Source organism: Mytilus galloprovincialis, chromosome 7, assembly GCF_965363235.1.
Source record: "Mytilus galloprovincialis chromosome 7, xbMytGall1.hap1.1, whole genome shotgun sequence".
In the NCBI taxonomy this organism is placed as follows: domain Eukaryota; kingdom Metazoa; phylum Mollusca; class Bivalvia; order Mytilida; family Mytilidae; genus Mytilus; species Mytilus galloprovincialis.
This window is the reverse complement of record NC_134844.1, coordinates 13,559,633-13,583,196: the sequence shown is the minus strand read 5'-3', so window position 1 is coordinate 13,583,196 and position 23,564 is coordinate 13,559,633. Positions and strand designations below refer to the sequence as shown.

The window sequence follows — 23,564 nt, the reverse complement described above, 5'->3', positions numbered from 1 at the left end:
ATTTTATATCATAAATTATTCTGACAGTTCTGATGAAAGGTAAGAGCTGATTCTAACATATACACCTGTAAATGTTAGCTTTAAAAGTCAATCTGCCATGTAACCATAAAAAAAGTTTTTAAAATGTGTGTACTACCTGCGTTTATTGGGCACCCTTATCACCATCTTATGGTGTTTATACATCTCAACTTGTAAGATTTGCTCGTGTATGTAACAGCGTATTAGATTGTAGTGAGAGAAATGTGTGTATTAATGAAAACCTATTACAGTTTAGTATAATGACCATTATCACTGAACTAGTATACTTTTTCAATTTTATTATTTCGATGATTTGCTAAAATATATAGACATCACAATATATATGACGTTAAAGGATAAGTGTACAGAAAACTTTCACCAGAGTAACATTACAATTAGAACATTTAATTGAATGTCAATTTCCAACAACTTAAAAAAATACTACACAGGTAGCTTTATGCCGGATATGCATAATCAATTACTAATTTGTTTGTCGTCATATATTTCAAACTAATGAACGGATGAATAATTTTCCACGAGACAACAACCAATACTAGAGACCAAAATGACGTAAAGCTAGTAACTATTATGTGTTATCGCATCTTCTAAAAGGGACAAAACTCATAATACATATCTAGCTTCAAAAGAGCCGAAAAAATATCTGTAAGACTATTCAAATGAGAAAACTTACAGCCTAATTTAAAGACACACACCAACTGATGTCGTTGTTTACAATGTAGCAAACCTTAATGTACATTTATGTTTGAATATAATTATAATTGTTTTGAATTCAACCCATCACTCGTATTTGTTTACTTATTCAGGTATTATGGAGTACAAGAAAAAGGTTGCGTGAAGTTATCAAGATTAAGATTTCAGTATTTTTTTATTTGGTCGGAAGTGAGTGTAAAAAGTATATTCGAAATATGGTTCAATTAACTATACAAACTTTACGTCAATGTATTAGCATCATTATGTGTGTTTATTGGGCTTACTACTTAACTGTTATTCGATGGCAGGCAGTGGATTAAGATAAAAAAAATGTTGTAGATATTCTTATGCATATACATGTGTTGTAGATATAGTTTTGTTATTTATCATATTGAAAATATCATTAAAAACAAATTTTAATTAATCAAATATATTCATAGTAGCATTCCATCAATTTAATTGTTGTTTTATGATAGGACAAGTGTATTAACAAAAAATCATTTTAATATTTTTTTTATTATTAAATAAACGTAGTAATATGTTTCAAATAAAATAAAAGTGACAGATCAACGACCTTGTTTTGAAGCCACACATCATGTATAGATCCAGGGCAAAATTGCATCACTACGTGGATAAAAGGTAAACTAACTATACTGTTACAGCACTATCCCAGGTTAGGTGGCGGCTTGGAATCCCGCTTATATGTTTTACCCCGCCACATTCTGTATGTATGGACCTGTCCTGTAATTCAGTGTTTGTCGTTTGTTGATTGTTACATACTAGTACATTTATTTGGTTTTCGTTTATTTTATTTCGGGCATTTTAAAACCCAACCGTTGCTTTTTAATGTAATTGTCATATATTTGTTACTATTGATATTGTTAATATGTCATTCTCAATAAATGATAGATTTTGAATAAATGACATTTTGCTCAACTTGAGTTTTATATTAACAGCAAACTTAGCTCGGCCTCACTATAGGTATGTTGAATATCATCTTGAGGAACCATGGCTGTCAAACATATTATTATAGTTATTTAAGAATAACACTTTGCCTTCTGCTGGGGCATCAATTGCGTGTCCCAGACACATTGATATATCAAAGAAAGTCATACATTTGACTTTAATCTTTTAATTACTAGTACCAAAACGTGACTTATTCCCAATTGTGACTGTTTTGTTGAGTGTGAATTCGCATTACTATAAGACGTGTTACGGCACTTATCTATCCCAAATTCATGTATTTAGTTTAAATGTTTAATGTTATATTTGTAATTCATATCGGATATTGTCAAATGTGTTGACGTCTTTTTTATTATATTCATATGTTATGGTAAGATAATTCTAGTGGAAAGTTTGACTCTCGTCCGTTGCATGGCTTTCCTTTATAAATTCATATGTAGTCGATAAGATGTATAGTGGTGACGTCAATTTGACGTTAGCGTTCTTTTTATCTTTGAGCTGCAAGTGAACAGACGTGTATAATTACAATACAGAGAAGTATTTTAAAAATATCAAGTTGAATTATTATAGTGGATATTAAAGTTGGTATTTCATATATGTATAATAGGCAAAGAGATATATATGGATAATACAAAAAATTGTTTTGATAAAAAAAATTGTAAAATAGTTAGAAATTGTTGAATTTCGAAACGGCGTGGCCGCCACGTGGTGCCGAATATGAATAAAAGAAAAATTATTTAATCACAATACGACTTAAGTTAAAGAAATGAGATTTTTGTGGTGACTTTATATTTGGTGAATAATTCACCCAGTGATTCTGCTGCGGAAGTAATTACTTCGTAGAACACGACATACTATCAATTCAACAAAAACGATAATACATCGTTTGAACGGATACAGCTTTAAGATATATTGTCATTGATTAAAGACTTTTGGTTACACACACAAACAAAACGAATAAATTTGAAATAAGTAAATAAATACATTTAATAAAAATAAATGAATAAATAAATCTGATTGTGAGTTTCAGTATGTTGAGAAGAGGTACCAGGAAGCGTACAGCATCAGCAAGAGCTGGAGTAAGAAGGACCCCGGTGGTGTCAAATGGAGTTTCGTCACGGGCGTCAGTACAATCATCTATGACGGTTACAAGGCCTGAGGCTATCTATACAACTTCTGGACATGACGGCGCTGCCATACCAACAACTGCAACAGTATCAACGACAGGAATGTTGATGCCAACATTTTCTAGCAATCAGGACAACTCCGTCCACATTCCGGACATGTTACCATGGCAACCAAGACGAGCAATAGACCCCAGCCAACTGTTGATAACACACAGTTTGTGTCACAAACAGGTAATGTGACCAATAATGATTATGTACAAATTCCCAATAGAATTGAAAGTGTTCATGAGAATCTAGGCATAAATGTAACACAGTCAATTAAAGAAAAAATATTGAAAGGGGAATTCATAGATTTAGCTTGTCTATTAAATAATTCAGTCAACACGGGTTCTGACAAACAAAAGTTGACATGGGCTCAAGGGGAATTCATTTTACAACCCATTTCTCAACAATCAAAAATTACAAATATTGAAAAGTGGACAGATGCTTTCATCATTTTTATGTATTTTTATTGTGCTGTGCACGTAAACCGATTTAAAGAATTGTTAAAATACATGCACACAATACGCCTTGGGGCTCAAAGAAACCAAGGTATGGGTTGGAAAAATTACGATGAGCAATATAGACTAAAAAAATCTCATGAACCATCCAGTTTATTGAGTAATATAGACAATGAGCTTTGGTTGTTATATATGCAACCAGTGAATACTATCTCAAATGTGTCCTTAAATGTATCTAATAGTAATATTCAAGACAGTAGTGGTCATGTGAACAAATGGTATAGTTATAACTATGAGGGAAGCTGTTGGAAAACACCTTGTTTTTATAGCCATTTGTGTTTAAGGTGTAATGGTTCACATCCAATTATAAACTGTCAAAGACAACTGGGAAATGTGAGACCACATGTTGGTAATACACAATATAACACAGGCTCTCAGTTTCAGTTTCGGGCACCCGGGGCTGAGTATAGAGCAGGGCCCAAGTTTTAATTTCGCCCAATGAGCGCCGAGTCAAGAGTCAGATTTTATCAGAACTATGGCGACTTGGTAGAACTCCTATTAAGATTGGTGTTTTGAAAAATCTGCTGAGGGCATATCCGCTTGCAGGTGTAGCAAAAGAATTATATGAAGGATTTTTATGTGGTTGTCGTTTGAAATATTCAGGTCCGAGAATTTCTTTTATTTCCAAAATTTTACAGTCGGCAAATTGTCATAAAGTTGAAATGTTGGATAAGTGATCAGGAGGTAAAAGCGGGTAGGATGGCTGGTCCTTTTTTAGAGAAGCAGATTTCTACTCTTAGGACTTCTCCTATCGGTCTAGTACCAAAAGGGAAAGGTTGGAGGTTAATATCTCATTTATCATATCCGGGGTCAACGATTTTATTGATCGCGATGCATGTTCCGTTCAATATGCATCTTTTGATGAAATTATACAAATGGTCAGCTCACTCGGAAAGTCTGCATTGATTGGGGTACGGGACATAAAGTCCGCTTATCGTTTGCTGCCAGTGCACCCAACAGATTTTGAATTGTTAGTCATTTATTTTGATGAAAAGTTCTTTGTAAATAAAAGTATGGCTAGGGGATGTTCAATTTCATATAATTTATTCAATAAGTTTTCGACCTGGTTAGTAGTTGAACGGAGTGGAGTGAAATCACTTGTGCATTATTTGGATGATTTTTTATTTGGAGGCCCTGAGGATACACCTGTATGTCAAATGATGCTAGACACTTTTTCAGATATTTGTGAGGAACTAGGTGTTCCGATTGCTTCGGAAAAAAACAGTTGGACCTGTAACATCTTTGAAATTTTTAGGATTGGTCATTGACACCGTTGAAATGGTTGTCAGAATACGATTTTGTTGAATAAAAAGATTACACACAAGGACTTAAAATCAGTAGTGGGTTTGATGGCTTTCTGATTAAGGGCGATTATTTCGTCTAGGGCTTTCCTTCGCAGGTTTTATGATGTCATAGGGTCTATGAAAAATAAAAAGCCTTTTTACTCAATTAGAATAAACAATGATCTCAGAGAAGATGCAAAAATTTGGCTGATTTTTCTGGAACATTTTAACGGAGATTGTTATCTATCAGAAAACACGTGGATAACAAATGAAACGTTGCATTTGTACACTGACAGCTGTGGTAACTCTGATTTAGGTTGTGTTGCATATTTTGATGGTAAATGGGCACAATATAAATGGCCGGAAGCATGGTCAAATATGCCAATCATGAGGGACATTACTTTTTTTAGAGTTAGTTCCAATTGTTTTAGCTATGTTTATATGGGCATCAAATTTCCAAAATCGAAAGATTTTATTTCGAATTGACAATATGGCATTACTGAACTAGTATATATTTGTTTAGGGGCCAGCTGAAGGACGCCTCCGGGTGCGGGAATTTCTCGCTACATTGAAGACCTGTTGGTGACCTTCTGCTGTTGTTTTTTATTTGGTCGGGTTGTTGTCTCTTTGACACATTCCCCATTTCCATTCTCAATTTTATTAGTTAGCATTATCAATAAAAGAACTGCCAAGTCGAAGCGTGTGATGGCATTTATTCGCCCCCTTGTTCTTTTTACAATGCAGCACAATATTCAGTTTAAAGCACAACATATTGATGGTTGTAAAAATGAAATTGCAGACTCGATTTCTCGTTTTCAGTTGAAGAAATTCCGGGAACTAGCACCCGGGGCCGAGTCGGTTCCAGAAAACAACCCAGAAGAGTTCAGAGATTTGATATTGAGTTTGAAACAAACAGATTAATTAATTGTTCGCTTGCTACTAATACAATTCAAGCTTATCAACGAGCTTTAAATGCTTTGGCTAAATTTAGGGATAGTTTTGATTTAGATCATAGTTTTCCAATACCATTGAATCACATTACTCAGTTCATTGCATACATGTGTTTGAATTTGTTTGTGAGGTTTTTGGTCATGAATGTTTGTCTCTAATATTTAATTAACTGCATTTGTATTCAGATATCGCAGATCAAATTTATTCGTTCATTGTGTAATCATACGTTTTTTTATTGAGTTAAGTCTGCCAATTGATATTTTATCGTATGTTTTTCTATTTTGTGATGTTATGCTATTGTTTCAGAAAAAGGGAGAAGGTTTGGATCCATTAAAACGTTTAATCCCGCTGCAAATGTTTGCACCTGTCCTAAGTCAGGAATCTGATGTACAGTAGTTATATATACGTGTTTCTCGTTTTGTTTATATAGATTAGACCGTTGGTTTTCCCGTTTGAATGGTTTTACACTAGTAATTTTGGGGCCATTTTTAGCTTGTTGTTCGGTGTGAGCCAAGGCTCCGTGATGAAGGCCGTACTTTAACCTATAATGGTTTAATTTTTAAATTGTTATTTGGATGGAGAGTTGTCTCATTGGCACTCACACCACATCTTCCTATATCTATGTCTTGCTTGGACATGGCTCCATCTACGGTGAAATGTTATATTTCAGCTATCAGTTTTTATAATAAGATTAATAATTACGAAGATATGTCTCAATTATTTGTTGTAAGGAAAATGATTGATGGAATGGCAAGATCAAAGTTAAAGAGACCTGACAGTAGATAACCTATTACTATAGATCTGTTAAAAAATATTAAAAAGATTTTGCCCGAATTTTGTAGCTCCAGATATGAAGCTGTCTTATTTTCTAGTGCTTTTTCAATGGGATTTTTTTGCATTTCTGCGAGTTTGTGAAATGACAACTGCATGTGGCAGGGAAGGGTCTAATCATGCCATTAAAATTGGAAATCTAATCATAATATAAAAATATACTTGGCGTCTTCAAAAACAGACCAGCTACATCGAGGGACTTCAATTTTTGTGGCCCGACAATCAGATGTTGGAATTTGTCCGCTAAAATTACTGCGAGAATATTTAAAGATTCGACCTCGAATTAGTGGTCAATTATATCTGATCTTTTTAACATTTAAATGTTTTATTTTACAGGATACAAGCAGTTGGAAGATGCCAAAGCCAAACTTTTATACAACTCCTACATTAAAGGTATCTACATGTATACATGTATACTCATCATTAATAACATCTAGCAGCTACCAAGCCTTTTAAATACCCTTTTTAACTCAAACAAAGAAAGAAAATACTACTGATACAGTATATAATCATATTGTTTTTACTATATATTATTGTTGTGTGGGGGCGGCCTGAATTTTTTTTATTTAGGAATTATGTAAAACATGTTGGAATTCAGTGAAAGCATATACAGAGGACAGATAAAAATTCCATGAAAAACATTATTTCTACATACAGAACATATTGATGTTTTAGGTCATTCAGATTTGAACTTTAAAGTACTTTAATATACAATATAAACCCTAATCCTTCTTTTTTAGGAGTTTCTCAAATGAAAAAACATTCAACATGTTCAAAGAGAAGTTTAAATAAACGGAAAATGGCAAAACCATTATGTTTAAGTGCAAGAAGACAATTACTTTTTGAAGAGAAAAGTAACTTGGGTATGTATTTTATTTTCTATATTTGTGTTAACAATATCTATATCCTTAAAAATATGATTGATTTTTTATTCACACTTTCAGTCTACTGAACCATTCAATTGTGTCATAATCAGTGTGTGGACGAAAAAGGTGTTTCCTGTCACATGCCTTTAGAAATGAAAAATACTGAATAGAAAATAAAAGAGTAAAATAGTAACAAACAAATAAAAATCTTATTAAATAATTATATAAATTTAAAATAAAATTAAGTATTCCTTTTAAGCAAAAAAAAAAAGGGTTTTACTCCGTGAAAAAATGGTAAGTTGTAATATTAATGTAACATGTGTAACTGAAACGCAATTGAATGATTATGCTTTCATGTTGTCCAGTCAATTGTACATTATGTGAGATTTTTTTCTTATAATCATGCATTTTTTTTTTCTCTCAGCAAATCAAATTCTTACGGATGAAAATGAAGTGGATGAAAAAGAAGTGGATAAAAATGAACCAATTGAATTGAGAAGAGTACAAACAAATAAAGCTAAAAGTACTGACCAAGGTATAGTAGTGCAGTTTTCATCTTGCCAAATAAAAATGTGTTAATTGAAAATGACCTCTGTTTACTGCATAAAGGGGATTTTATCAAAATTCAAAGTAATAGATCTCACAAACATGTTTAACACCGCAACTTCTTTACGCCAGTCCCAAGTCGGGAGCCTCTAGCCTTTGTTAGTCTTGTACTATTTCAACTTTTAGTTTGTTGTGTACAATTTGGAGTTTTAGTATGCCATGATTTGCTGAGAACAAATTTTCACTAGATTAAAAATATTTTGCTCACACCATGAAATGTGAAAAACGCATGAAAATTAGAGAATTTAGATTTACTTCTTAGACCACAAGTTCAGCAGGGTCCTCTCTGGAATATAAATCATGTGATACATGTACTTATGCATACTTACATTTCTATTTCAGTGAAAATGAGCTCAACTGATCTGGTGGAGCTGTTGTTGGGTACAGAAAATCCAGAAGTGGAATCTTTTAAAAAATACAGAAGGCTTACTAATCAACATTCATGGGAAAAGTCGTTCAGAGACAGCTATGACAAAGCAAAAGCTATCATTGGATTCAAAGTTCTTGCAAAGCATACCCAGATGAAACGCAATCAGGCAACTGCAGTACAGCACCTACAAAAACAAACAGAATTACTTTTGAACAACTGGAACATCAGTACAGAACACTTAAGATTTTGAGTTTATAACAGAAACATTAAAACTAACTTCTTCTGTTTTATACATGTACATACTATTATCATGATTATTGTTATATTTGAGTTAATTAGGTCCAGCAATGAAAAGACATTTGGTTTACAAATGCAGATTGAGAAAAGATTAAAATCTGCATTAATATTAACTTTATCTTTTGTTTAAAATTTTATGGGATTTCTCCTGATTGATTAAGATTGAGTGTATTATAAATATGGTTTTCTAATTTAATAGCAGAATTAAAAAAGGCAGCAAGTACCAATTTTCAAAGGCACCTCACCAAAACTACTGAATTAACATAAGAATGTAATATAAAAAAAACTGAAAAAAAGCAATTATACAATTTAGTAAATGTATAAAAGTTGAGTACATGCTTATGTAGCTTCCCGTTTTGGTAAGTTGAATTAAAAGCTGTTCTCAAGATTAAGCTTAGTAAGAAAAGTGGTGTTTAACATAATGCAGTTAATTAATGAATACTTGAATTCACACACTGGAGAAATAGGACTAACATATATTTAAAACTTTAGTATACACTAGTAACATACTTAATTTTGAAGAAAGAAAACAAAAATATTTATTGTTGTTCACAATAGAATACACTAGTGTTTAAGGATTAATTTAGTATGTTTACATTTTTTGTGTATGTTTTTAAATGATAAATTGTTGCATTTTTTTACAACATGCTCAAGCTATGAACATTTCCAAATGTCATGATTATTTGAGAATATCTGTTAGTTTACACATCTCCATCTTTCATGTTTGGATTGGTTCATTTTATCTATCATGTCTTTACGTAATATTATGTTATGATTATAACACATGAGGGTTTCACTTTTTTGCAATATTATATTATCCCTACAAAATAATGAAAAGGAAAATATACTGGTTTTATGTCAAATATTTTGCTTGTTTATGGAAGCAACATTCAATAAGGTTTAAACCAACAATAAAAAAGTTCACATAAATAATAAAAGGCCATCAATGTGATAACAAAGTAATTAACACTATATGGGTATTTTCCAACAATCTAGCATATTTACAGGCATGCTCCAATAAGTTATCATTGTATGATCTCGTATATCATGTATATGGATAATAAATATTGTAACTGTAAATTTTGTTTGTTTTTATAAATAACATGGACTGGGTAATGAGATGTAGTATGTTTGTCAATGAAAAAACTACATTTTATCAACTGGAGATAAAAGAATATATTCATTAACTTTTTTATAAATGTATCCCGGCTATCTTTAAATTTCTTACGCCATGCATAGACAAATAGTTCCAATCATTGAGAAATATCTATTAAAAATTAAAAATAAATTGCATGTTACTGTAAATTCAGAAATTATTGCGCGCATTTATATTTGTGATTTTGTCATTTTAGACTTAAATGCGATTTTTATTTTTACGATTTTTGAGAAAAATTCTGTTTAATTCATATAAAATATTTCAAAATGCGAGTTTAAATTATTGCATTTACATCTGTCGCATTTTTCGCAATAATAAAAATCTTGCATTAATTTCTGAACTTACAGTATTGCATAATTTTGGTATTATCAAGAATCCTCCTAATAAGTCTAAAAGGGCCTGAGGAATATATGTGTACATGTAGCTAACAATAGCTTATCACTTGTATGGGTAGTGTGAGACACATGACAAGGCCAAAATAAAATATGTCTGTTAACGGTTACCTGACCATGCTGACCAACCCTACTTTTGAGCGACAACCAATTGCAAGTCATTCTATTTCTGCTGTTATGTGAAAAAAAACTGAACTAATGTCAAAGTGAGAGTTGCCTGATGCATGCCAATTATAATTGTGAATATGATAGTGGTTTTACAGAGATTCACGACTAACATGACTAATGAGATGAAATAAACACTTGACACCATTTTCTTCCAACCCATGACAAAGGGAAATAATCCAATCAATATAATACAGGTAAACTCGGCCCATGATCAGTTGGGACCACAACAAGACAAAACTGCAAGACTCCGTCATGTTACAAAAAATAAAATAAAATGAAAATACTGACCTACCTACCAGATTTTATTTTAAAGTAAGCAATGCAACCTTAAACAGACATGGTTTTTTTTTGGCCAAAGAGAACAAGACAATTAAAAGACATTAATGACTTATGACTCTAGATTAACATGATTAACTGTGTTTTTTGTTTAATTCTATGATTATTTTAGAACATTTTCAATCCTTTATAATGAATAAATATCAATTCTATTAAACAATGGACAGTCAGCTGGAGGATATTGCACAGCAGGTGTTTGTTACACTGGGACAACTGTCCAACCAGTCCCACATCTAGACTGATTGACATCCATAAAAATAAGTCTCTACCCGTACTGTAGCTGTGGAACCATTGCCACACATACAGTCATAGCTGTTTAATAGGTCCTAATGTTACTTTTTTACTTTAGCGGATGGTCCAAGTAATAACGCAAGTAACAAAGAGCTATGATTGAGGGAAAATAGGGCGTTTTCCAGGACTCCGAGATTGTGTGTTTTAAGCTCTGGATAAATTTCAGGATTGACTTTTTGGGGATTCAAGAATTCTAATTTATTTAAATTCGGGACCTGTGTAAATAGATAGGGCCAACCCCTCCTCCCCTGGTTCTACAGCAAGCTTTATATAGGAACACTTGTCCAAATAATTATGACGGTTCCTGAAGTTGAAGATGGCACAGAAAAAAATTGCAAGACATATTTGAATCAAAGAACATGTGTAGGAAAAAATAACATGTCCTCGCAAAAGGAAGGCATCACAGATAAATAATTAAAGGTTTGTATTACCAATGTTATTTCAACTGATCAGATGGAGTTTATGTTTGAATTTGCATAAGGACAGTCTATTTGAAGATGTGTGTGAGTCGGGTCACTGATAAGGAAGATTACGGTGCCTGTTCTAATTATTAATCGATTTCTAATCCCCTATCAGTCAAGTCAGTGTCATAATGGAATTTAAAAAAGAATGAGAGATCACTTCATTGATGAGATTATCCTCAAACACCTATCTATAGTTGGACTAGTCCAAATAATACGTCATATTTATTTGGACTATAGATGGACTGGTTAATTGTGAGCGAACAGGCTAAAAGCTGCAAAGTCAAGTGAAATAAATAGAATGCAAATATAATTAGGCAAAGGCGTCACAGAAAAAAAAATGAAATAGCTTTGCAAGACATCTTGAATATTATTCAAATTGGAGGACCACACAAAAGTGACTTGATTTTTAAGGCAGCAACAATTAGATTTTCTGGGGGGGGGGGGGGGGGGGCTATGGTTTTTTTTGGAAAAAAAAGTTTATTTCCAGTTTTTTGTGAAAACAAAAATTTATTTTGGACCCTGAGAAAAAAAACTTGTTTGTTTGACCCTCAGCTGCCACTATATGTAATGCTAAAAGTGAAAGAAAAAAATTGTTTACGGTTTGTCGCTAAAAAAATGGATTGTTCTTCGCCGAAGGCAAAAAAAAAATGTTTGCGCAGAAAAAAAATTCATAGCCCCCCCAGAAAATCAAATGGTTGCTGCCTAAATGAAATGGGCACAACTATATCTAGTTCAATTAATTATGACGTCTTGAAAGGCTGTTATATTTCTTTTTCTTTGACGCCTTTTATAGAAAGTCTTTTATAGAAAAAATCGTAACAGCCTTTCAAAGACGTTGTTCTCATTTGGACCAACTATATCATGAATAAAGGACTGAACGGATATAAATAATTCAGGGCGTGTTATGAGTGCCAATGCGACAAGTCTCCATCCAACTATCAATTTACAAAATTGAACCATTATAGCCCACCGTTCATCACATTTCTGACTTGACAGACCTGTGCAATTGTGTACATGTTTGGTTTTGTGGCCATAAAATCAGGTGGCCTCTCCCTTCACCCATCTGCTTTTATTCATATTGAGATAATCATTTTCTGTTCATCGCCTCAATTTTTTTCAGGAAATTGAACTTATCGTATAAATTAAATGGGGCAGCTATACAAGCTGCCATACTTTTAGAAAACTAGCAGCACGACAGATCGAGACATGAGGTTTGGATACATGTGGTCAAACAATTCTGACAAAATCAATGAACACATCGCCTTCTCTAACTATTTAAGCAACTATCTTCATGTATAAGGGACAGTTAATGTCCGCCATACTTTTAATATCTGGATATAATTTGAGCAGCCGAAAAAACACGTGGGTTCAGTCGACATGTGGCCAAACTTTCAGGCAAAATTAGCTTTCCGACACCAAAATCAACGTGAATATGGTTAAATTCAGCATGAATTTTCACTTACGTAATCTGTGTAACCTTTCGAGTCCTAACAGAGACTTGTCATTTCAAACAAACAAACAAATTGCGATCTATTTCACATTTTATCATCATTCCTTCCTTCACAAGACGAGAACAGGTGCTCGATATGATCGTTGAACAAGCTTCTGATTGACACCGAGGACGTTTTAATTGGTTGTTTAGTATTAAAAGGCGGGGCTTATTCCGCGATAGAAAAACAGCTAAATTTAATAAACTTGATATTTTTTTATAAATAAAAGGTTAAATATAAGTAATTATGACAGATTAACATCATATTGTAATACTTTTTTCAACAATAAGGCATCTGAATATACGCCTTTAGCCATTTTATTCCAGCGTCGCTCATGGTTCATTTGATGACGTCATGAATAATAATAAGGGAGATGGAGTTATCTCCGCTTTGTCAAAAGTCCGGGAAAAATTAATAAAATCTGCCTTAACACTCCCGCGGAAACTCAATGTTTACATGTAGTTTAAATCATGTTTTATCTTATGTCTACACACAGTCGATAGTCAATGTAGGCCTTGTGTAAGTTAAGTGTACACAAAACTAGGCATTTAGGACATTAGTTTTACCGTGTATATATTTAAGGAGGAAACTATTTTTGAGTAAAATTGATATTTTTTTTATAATTATTAGTAAAGTTCTTTACAGAAATTGTTGTGTAAATTTTACATATTTTTTTTTGTTAACAAAAATTAATGTATTTTATTAAATCCTGATCAAGACTCAAAGCAGCATCATTGCCGAACCCATAAGACAGCAACCAATTGATTTTCGGGGGGGGGGGCAATTATAGTTGAGTATAAAACATAAAGGCAAGGGGTGGGGGTGGTGACCTATGGATTTTGTTTTGGAAACAAAAAATGTTTCCAGTTTTTGGCCCTGAAAAAGAAAATTGTTTGTTTCAACCCATCGACTTGACGTACACAGAAATATTCGCCACTGGTCTTTACTCAAACAACGATTCACGCATAAATGCATGACTAAAAAAGTGTGAGGTAAATCGTATGTTTGTCTAGTATCTCAGATCCGTTAAATAACATTTAAAATAAATTAAAAAAAAAACCGTTTCCTTATTCTTTTACCAAGTACTCCTTGGAGAAGAAACACTATTTGAAACAAACAGAAAAGATAAAAATGTAGTGATCCCTAATATCTCAATCCTTTTTTCGGCTGTAAGCACGCTGCTGCAGCTAACGTTTTCTAATGGGTACTCGAGACATCTCTAGTATATTCAAACTACTGCAAATTATAAAAATGGCTTTCATAAAGTAGCACCCACTTAACTTAAAAAAGGGGGAGGGTTATTTTTTTTTTTTATCTGAGTCAGATTCTTTTTTCGCGCGTACGTTTTTATTCCTATTTTTCGATGCTGGTGATTAAATACTTTTTTTCAATATTTAACACTATAATGTATGGTGAAACTCTTGATTCAGAATAATTTTTTTATCATCTGTATGACCATATTTTTTTTTTATCAAATTGGGGATCGGAATATTTCCATTCCCACCCCTCACCCCCCTTTTGAAATCAAATGATTGTTTCCTTACCGCTAGAAAAATTGTCCAAAAATTTTGAATTCAGTTCTACGTAATGAACATTTAAATGACATATAGTTTACAAGTGGGAACAAATCTTATGTACAGGTAGCTAAACAAGGTGTATAGATGTGAACAAATGTAATGTGAAACCAGTGTACACTACACTAAACTAATTGTAAACATGTTTACTCTACACGGCGTTTGGTGTGAACACGGCCCTAGTTATCTATGAATCTATCTAGTTGAACAATATATATCGTTGAATCTATATGTGTACATATTTAAATTTGTGTTAATAATAAAAAGCTGTGGTCAATACTGCCAATAAATCTTAGGCCGTGTTCAGATTGAACTAAATTCGGTGTTGTGTTAGTGTAACTCACACGTAAACTGAACACAATTGCGTTCCCATTGATAAAATGCAATGTTTACATGTAGTGTATATCATGTTTTGTCTACACACAGTCGATAGTCAATGTAGGCCTTGTGTAGGTTAAGTGTACACATAACTAGGCATTTAGGACATTAGTTTGATCGTATAAATATTTAAGGAGGAAACTATTTTTGAGTAAAATTGATATTTTTTATAATTATTAGTTGTCTAAATTTTACAGACTTTTTTTTGTTAAAAAAAATTAACGTACTTTATTAACCCCTAATCAAGATTCAAAGCTGCATCATTGCCGAACCCATAAGGCAGCAACCAATTGATTTTCGGGGGGGGGGGGCTATTATAGTTGAGTATAAAACATAAAGGCAAGGGGTTGGGGGTGGTGAGCTTTGAATTTTGTTTTGTAACAAAAAATGTTTCCAGTTTTTGGCCCTGAAATTTTTTTTGTTTGTTTCACCCTCAGCTGCCACTATATATAGTGCTAAAATTGATTTCGACTTGTCACCAAAATTTGTCCTGAAAAAAAAATCAATAGCTCACGCCCCCTCCCCCTCCACAAAAAATGAAGTAAATAGTTGCTGCTTAATTCATTTGAAAAGGTCTTCCCGAATCGACTTGACGTACACAGAAATATTCGCCACTAGTCTTTACTAAAAAAACGATTCACGCATAAATGCAGACTTCTTATACGTTCAGGTATTTCACATCCATTTTTTTATGGAAATATTCTTTATAAAGCACAAAGGTGTCAGTATTCACCTCATAAACTTACAAAACCTTTGAATAGACTTATTAAGAAGAGATATAATTACGATACTGTTGTCAAGTCATTAAAGATTGCATATTTTGGCGTTAATATTGAGTCACTGATAAGGTGTTTGCGTCGGAACTAAACACATTTATTCTAAAAACAGTTGTTGGCATGACACGGGTTATGTTCTTCTCATATATGTTATGATGGTATTATATTAAACCCCTAACGAGAAGGATTGTGCCTGATGTTCATATGATGAAATCATAATCTTTCAGTCAGTTTAATTGAAGTCTGTAGCTGGCATGTCAGTTAACTGCTAGTAGTCTGTTGTTATTTATGTATTATTGTCATTTTGTTTATTTTCTTTGGTTGCATCTTCTGACATCAGACTCGGACTTCTCTTGAACTGAATTTTAATGTGCGTATTGTTATGCTTTTACTTTTCTACATTGGTTAGAGGTATAGGGGGAGGGTTGAGATCTCACAAACATGTTAAACCCCGCCACATTTTTGCGCCTGTCCCAAGTCAGGAGCCTCTGACCTTTGTTAGTCTTGTATTATTTAAATTTTAGTTTCTTGTGTACAATTTGGAAATTAGTATGGCGTTCATTATCACTGAACTAGTATATATTTGTTTAGGGTCCAGCTGAAGGACGCCTCCGGGTGCGGGAATTTCTCGCTACATTGAAGACCTGTTGATGACCTTCTGCTGTTGTTTTTTTATTTGGTCGGGTTGTTGTCTCTTTGACACATTCCCCATTTCCATTCTCAATTTTATGACTAAAAAAAGTGTGAGGTAAATGATATGTTTGTCTAGTATCTCAGATCCGTTAAATAACACGTAAAATAAATATAAAAAAGGTTACCCTATTCCTTTACAAAATACTCCTTGGAGAAGAAATACAGTTTGAAACGAAAAGAAAAGATAAAAATGTAGTGATCCCTAATATCTCAATCCTTTTTTCCGGCTGTAATCACGCTGTTACAGCTAACGTTTTCTAATGCGTTATCGAGACATCTCTAGTATATTCAAACTACTGCAACTTAAAAAAATGGTTAAAAAAGTAGCAACCACTTAACTTAAAAAAAGGGGGAGTTTTTTTTGTTTTTTTTTATCTGAGTCAGATTTTTTTTCGCGCGTACGATTTTATTCCTTTATTTTCGATGCTGGTGATCAAATACTTTTTTTTCAATATTTAACACTATAATGTATGGGGAAACTCTTGATTCAGAATATTTTTTTTTATCATCTGTATGACCATTTTTTTTTTTATCAAATTGGGGATCGGAATATTTCCATTCCCATCACCCACCCCCTTTTGAAATCAAATGGTTGTACCCTAATCGCTAGAAAAAAATTTGAATTCAGTTCTACGTAATGAACATTTAAATGACATATAGTTTACAAGTGGGAACAAATCTTATGTACAGGTAGCTTAACAAGGTGTATAGATGTGAACAAATGTAATGTGAAACCAGTGTACACTACACTAAACTAATTGTAAACATGTTTACTCTACACGGCGTTTGGTGTGAACACGGCCTTAGTTTTACAAGCCATCTCGAATAATCACCACCTTCATTTATTAGATTTCATCATTTTGTTCAACGTAATCAGTACGATGTTTTACGTTTGAAGTTAGATTCAAAACAAACCGGACATAGCTATATAATATAATAGTTAATTGCTACCTTAGTTTGCTATAAATAAGTATTGAAATGTGTATTGTTATTAAATGTAATATCAGTATTTAGTTCTAATATAATCTTAAATCAATCCTAATTCTAATATCATTTTTTACAATTCCAAATATGACTTCACTTGGCGGTGAGGTTTTAACTTATTCGGATATCAAATTGAGAATGGAAATGTGGAATGTATCAGAGAGAAATCAATCCGACCATAGAAAAAAAAATCAACAGCAAAAGGTCACCAACAGGTCTTCGATGTAACGAGAAATTCCCGCACCCGGAGGCGTCCTTCAGCTGGCCCCTAAACAAATATATATACTAGTTCAGTGATAATGAACGCCATACTAATTTCCAAAATTGTACACAAGAAACTAAAATTAAAATAATACAAGACTAACAAAGACCAGAGGATCCTGACTTGGGACAGGCGCAAAAATGCGGCGGGGTTAAACATGTTCATGAGATCTCAACCCTCCCACCATAGTAGAAAAGTAAACGCATTTACAATACGTACATTTAAAATTCAATTCAAGAGAAGTCCGAGTCTATTTTTTTGTACATTTTGTCGAGTTATGTAATGTATTTCGGTTGTTTCCTGTAATTAGTTAATACTTCAGTTTTATCATATATCTTTTGTATAGTCATTTTATGAAATTTACTGTTTACAAAAGTTTAAATTATTCTAAATAATAGGGATGTTCTGGTACCTAACAGAAAACCCTGGCCGTTTTTGGCACAACTTTTTTTAACTTTTGGTCCTCGATGCTGTTCGACATCGTACTTGTTTCGGCTTTCAAACTTTTGTATCTGGTGTGGACAAAATGCACATCTGGCGTATTAAAATTTTAAACTTGTTGCCTTTTGTGAGCTATTATTCGTGTGTTTCATTGTCAATTGTGTTCTCCTATTTATTCATATTGTAGTTATGTAATGTTGTGTTGTCATTTTAATGTTATATTTCACATGGCCTTAAAAGAGGGCGGTTTGGCATGCCACAAACCAGGTTCAACCTACCATTTTCTCCTTTAAAATGTCCTGTACCAAGTCAGGAATATGGCCATTGTTATATTATAGTTCGTTTCTGTGTGTGTTACTTTTTAACGTTGTGTTTCCGTTGTGTCGTTTGTTTTCTCTTAATTTTTAGTGTAGATTCACATTACTTTAAGACGTGTCACGGTACTTATCTATCCCAAATTCATGTATTTGGTTTTGATGTTATATTTGTTATTCTCATAGGAATTTGTCTAATTCTTAGTCCGTTTCTGTGTGTGTTATATTTTAATGTTGTGTCGTTTTTCTCCTCTTATATTGAATTCGTTTCCCTTAGTTTTTGTTTGTTACCCCGATTTTGTTTTTTGTCAATGGATTTATGAGTTTTGAACAGCGGTATACTACTGTTGATACAGTGACTTCAGATTAGAGTGCGGGGCATCATTTTTGTTTAGTTTGTACATAAATCAAATTAAATTTACATAAATTCGTTTTCTATTTTGAATTTGTCCCTCATTTGTCATTTAGGGACCGTGCAAAGTTAGCTATGCGGTATGGGCTTTGCTCATTGTTTAAGGCATTACGATGACCTTTTGTAGTTATTTTCCTTTTTAATTTGGTCTCTTCTGGAGAGTTGTCTCATTTGCAATTGTATCACATCATCTTTTTTTTTATAAATGTTACAATTTTTTAAAACAGAATGAGAAGAGAGCTCATATAAAAGCTTTTAGAATATCAAAAGTATAAATGTGGTAATCCTACGTTTTGTCCTGCTATGACATTCAATTGCAAAAAGTACAGTTAGTTCTTGTATAAACTATACAATTTCTTTCTCGCTATATGTGCAGGTAAGGAAAAAATAAATTCAATGAAAAATAATCTACATTCATAGCAAAAGTATTTATTAAAAAAATTATAAATCTGACAACCCTTGTGATGCGATGACCATCATATTACGGGCGTATCTAGACCACCGTTATTTGTCTCCAATGGCATTCCATACTTTTATAAGTGAGCTTTATGTTACTTATTTCGAAAGTTATGCATGTTCCGTCAACCCGAGGCTATCTTTTATATTTCTCATTTATTTATTGCATTTTGAGCACAAACACGGACTTTGTAATAGGATGAAACTTGGTTTTCTGGAGGGTTCGGCTTCCCTTCTGTGTCTTACACAGAAAGTTCAGAGGCACAAAACTTGCAAAAATAGTGCAAACCCGCAGGCATATAACTACTGATCGAAATTATTATCTAAATACAACTATTTCCGGTTTCGGGCCCATTTAAAGTCTTCGGAAAACATCGTGAAATTCCGTATCTTTGGTCCAAATGACCTTAACTTCTGTAGACACACTGCTAAACCAAGATCAGATTCACTCTCACCTAAAAACTGATGTAGTCTATTTGTTAACTGGGGTCCACTCTACATGTAGGCTACAGATGGATACCTTTACCAGCATCCCTGGGTCTTCGGGGTCAAGATAAAGGACGAAAAAAGACGCTTTTTGTACCTGATGACCAACTTTGTCGCAAGTTCCCGACTTCGCCTCCTCACCCATCCTGACCCGTGATCACCTTTATTAGATTTAAAGGAAGCAATATGCTTCAGCAGCAGGATGAAGCTCATTTGCATATAATTTTCACATTCTGAAAAACAATTCAGCATGGTAAGGGTTAATAAACCGCATTCATACATCGCAATGGGCTTAAATTAAAATATAGGCTTCTATTTTACAATCCAAGATGGTAGAAGACTGTCAAAAAGTGACATTTAAACTAAACTTTATATTTTTAATTACATAAAAATTGTGACCACCACTTTATTTTAAAAACCTTAAACATAATTACAGTCTCCATTTTTAGATGGTAATGTTCCTTTGGCACCATCATCACAACTTGTTCGCTATGCCCGTGTCTGTTGTGACGTTTTTTGATTTTAACGAACGCAACCTATGTATTACTGGTAAATTATTAAACCAGGGATATCGTTACCATAAATTACTTAAAACCTTTACTAATTTTTTTCATAGATATAAAGATTTGGTATTGAAGTTTGGTTGTACCTGTAAAAAACCTATTCTAAACGGGATAGCACATCCTCATGTTTACGGAAATGTTGTTAACCGTGCCCGGAAATTAAGAAATGATCCATGCAAACTTGTCGCTCCTTTAAATAAACTTATTCTAAAAGGTTACGTATTCAACACTGTAATAAGATCATTGAATATTGTTTTTATTGGTATGAATATTGATTTTGTTATCAGCAAATTAAAAGCTAACTAAATATTACTAGTATGATATATTCATATACATATTCATGGATCTACAATCTGTCGATACCTGTAACTTTGCATTGAACAAAGTCATGTTTTCTCTGGCTGTTTATGACGTCTTTACACTAATTCCATTGGATGTTGGATGTGTAGGGATTGATAGTTTAGTCTTAGATGCATGATTTATTTATTAGTTTTTAGTGGCTTTGAACTAGCTGTCAGATAACTGCGAGTACTCTCAGATCTGTTCATTGTGTTTTTTTTTTGTCTGGATGTATAAGTACCCGGCCACGTCTACTTGTATTTTTGTCCATCTGATGAGTTAAGCCTTTTTCAACTGATTTGTATAGTTCGTTTTTATGTTGTACTGTTACTCCACTGTCCCAGGTTAGGGGGAGGGTTGGGATCCCGCTAACATGTTTAACCCCGCCACATTATTTTATGTATGTGCCTGTTCCAAGTCAGGAGCCTGTAAATTCTGTGGTTGTCGTTTGTTTATGTGTTACATATTTGTTTTACGTTCATTTTTTTACATAAATGAGGCCGTTGGTTTTCTCGTTTGAATTGATTTACATTGTCTTATCTGGGCCTTTCATAGCTGACTATGCGGTTTGGGCTTTGCTCATTGTTGAAGGCCGTACGGTGACCGATAGTTGTTAATGTCTGTGTCATGTTGGTATTGTGTGGATAGTTGTCTCATTGACAATCAAACCACATCTTTTTTTTTATATTACAACTAATTGTAAGTCATCTGAAATGGCTGATTATAATTTTTTTTTTTAAATTTTCATTAAATGGATTGATGGACGGATGGATGGATGGAATCATGCAAATAAATCGTTCTTGATGTTTATTTTGTTAAACTCGTATAAGAAAAACAAACTGCCAGCTGAAGCACGCCTCCGGGTACGGGAGTTTCTTTCTACATTGAAGACCCATTGGTGGCCTTCGCCTGTTGCCTCTTCTATACTATGGTCGGGTTGTTTTCTCTTTGACACATTTTCCATTCCCATTCTCAATTATTTTATGGCCATGTTATAGAAAAAAATAAAATTACGAAAAAACAAATAGTATACAAAACACAAGAAAAAAAACCCCAAAAGACTGAGCAACCCAAACCAAACCAAAATCTTGGGGCATTGTTTTAATTATTTTTTATTTTTTTAATTTATTTTTTTTAGATTAAAATAATGCATACATACATTTTTACAAGACATACGTGAATGACATGACATTTATGAAATTGTTATACTATTGATATTATGCAATAAGACATTCTCGTTTTTATTTAGATTATACCGTTGGATTTCCCGTTTGAATGGTTTTACACTAGTAATTTTTGGAGCCCTTTATAGCTTGCTGTCAGATGTGAGTCAAGGTTCCGTGTTGAAGACCGTACCTTGACCTTTAATGGTTTACTTTATAAATTGAAACTTTGAGTGAGAGAACGTTGTCACATTGTCACTCATACCACATCTTCATATATCTGTAAAGTAAAGATTAACAGGTTAATGATGTGAATACAATGTATACGACACATGTTAAGAATACTTTGAAATCCATTAAATATAACCATATATAGAAAAATTATATAATTAAATAACTTCCATAAATCTGTACGCAAATTACTCGTGTTTGTCTTTAGAAAGACAAACATTTTGGAATAACGCCAGACGTCTTTTAAAAAATTTAAGAAAAATTTTCCCAGATATTAGCAGTTTGTCTAATTGTGCGTTCTTACATAATTAATGTAAAATACTTTGCCTGTATAGAATACAATAATTTAAAATTAAGTCATGATAATTCAATACACCAAAAATGACACTGGTTATTCTAAAATATCTTTACTCCAAAAACTAATTAACACCAATTAGAACATTCTCTCCAACATTGTTTTATTTCTGTACATTAAAGTCATAAGAAACGAGTGACCGATAAAAACAAATATTATTCCAATTCTTGAACCAATGCATATATACATCATAAACTTAGTCTTCTGTGTCCGATTTTATCATTTTTTTCCCATAAATTTCGTATAATCGTCAAATTTTTTTTTCAATCGGTCAGTGTTGTTGTGAAAAATAAAGGCAACAGTAGTATACCGCTGTTCAAAACTCATAAATCCATGGACAAAAAACAAAATCGGGGTAACAAACTAGAACCGAGGGAAACGCATTAAATATAAGAGGAGAACAACGACATAACACCGAAACGTAACATACACAGAAACGGAACAAGCATCAGACAAAACACCACGAGAATAACAAATATAACATGAAAACCAAATACATGAATTTGGGATAGACAAGTACCGTGCCACGTCTTATCTCAATATCTAAAAAATAAGAGAAAACACAAACAACTAAACGTTAAAATGCAACACACACATAAACGAACAATAACATAACAATGGCCATCTTCCTGACTTGGTACAGGACACTTTTAAAGGGAAATAAAAGTGGTGGGTTGAATCTGGTTTTGTGGCATGCCAAACCTCGCACTTTAATGGCAAAGTTAAATATAACATTGAGATGACAACATAATATTACAGGACTACAATACAAATAAATAGGAGAACATATTAGACAAAGAAAAACATGATTAATAGGTAACAGAAAGCATCAGGTTTAAAATTCAATACGCCAAAAATGTGCCTTGTCCACACAAAAATCAACAGTGACGCCCAGATATAAAAGATCGAAAGTGAAAAAAGTACAAAGTTGTACAGCACTGAAGATCAAAAGTTGAAAAGGTTTCGCCAAATACGGCATTGTTTTATGCACGGGATAAGAACATTCTTATTATATAGAACAATTCATGCTATTGCAAACAGTAAATTTTATCAAATGTATATGAAAGAGTTAACATTAAGAAACTGAAGTATTAACTGTTGTGAAAATAAGGCAGGTGATTAAAGTTCGTGTTTTGAAGCCGAAGTTAAACGATTGTCACCGGTTTGTCAACAGCAACAAAAAAGCATGGATATTCAGCACGTGTTTTAAAATGTACATTAGATAATAGTTTATTTTAAGAACACCCATACGTATTG

General features: G+C 33.0%; 2 protein-coding genes and 1 long non-coding RNA gene across 5 annotated transcripts in view; 2 read left to right on the top strand and 1 right to left on the bottom strand.

Moving 5' to 3' along the window:
- The window catches only part of LOC143082355 (uncharacterized), a 69,847-nt gene extending 68,868 nt beyond the window's left edge, over positions 1–979 (top strand). For all 3 annotated transcript variants that reach the window (XM_076258001.1, XM_076257999.1, XM_076257998.1), the window contains one exon: positions 843–979. The gene's annotated coding sequence lies outside the window, so the exon portion shown is untranslated. The remainder of the gene's footprint in view (positions 1–842) is intronic.
- The window catches only part of LOC143082358 (uncharacterized), a 49,500-nt gene extending 39,002 nt beyond the window's left edge, over positions 1–10,498 (bottom strand). Inside the window, exons 1-2 of the long non-coding RNA XR_012980361.1 lie at positions 10,243–10,498; positions 8,246–8,470 (exon numbers count right to left, since the gene is read on the bottom strand). This is a non-coding gene — a long non-coding RNA (uncharacterized LOC143082358). The remainder of the gene's footprint in view (positions 1–8,245; positions 8,471–10,242) is intronic.
- On the top strand, positions 2,913–9,635 carry LOC143082357 (uncharacterized). The gene is made up of 5 exons (XM_076258002.1): positions 2,913–3,050; positions 6,781–6,837; positions 7,185–7,307; positions 7,735–7,845; positions 8,259–9,635. Exons 1-5 carry the CDS (start codon positions 2,984–2,986, stop codon positions 8,534–8,536), a joined length of 636 nt encoding a protein of 211 aa, XP_076114117.1. The 5' UTR covers positions 2,913–2,983; the 3' UTR covers positions 8,537–9,635.
- Positions 10,499–23,564: the final 13,066 nt, after the last annotated feature.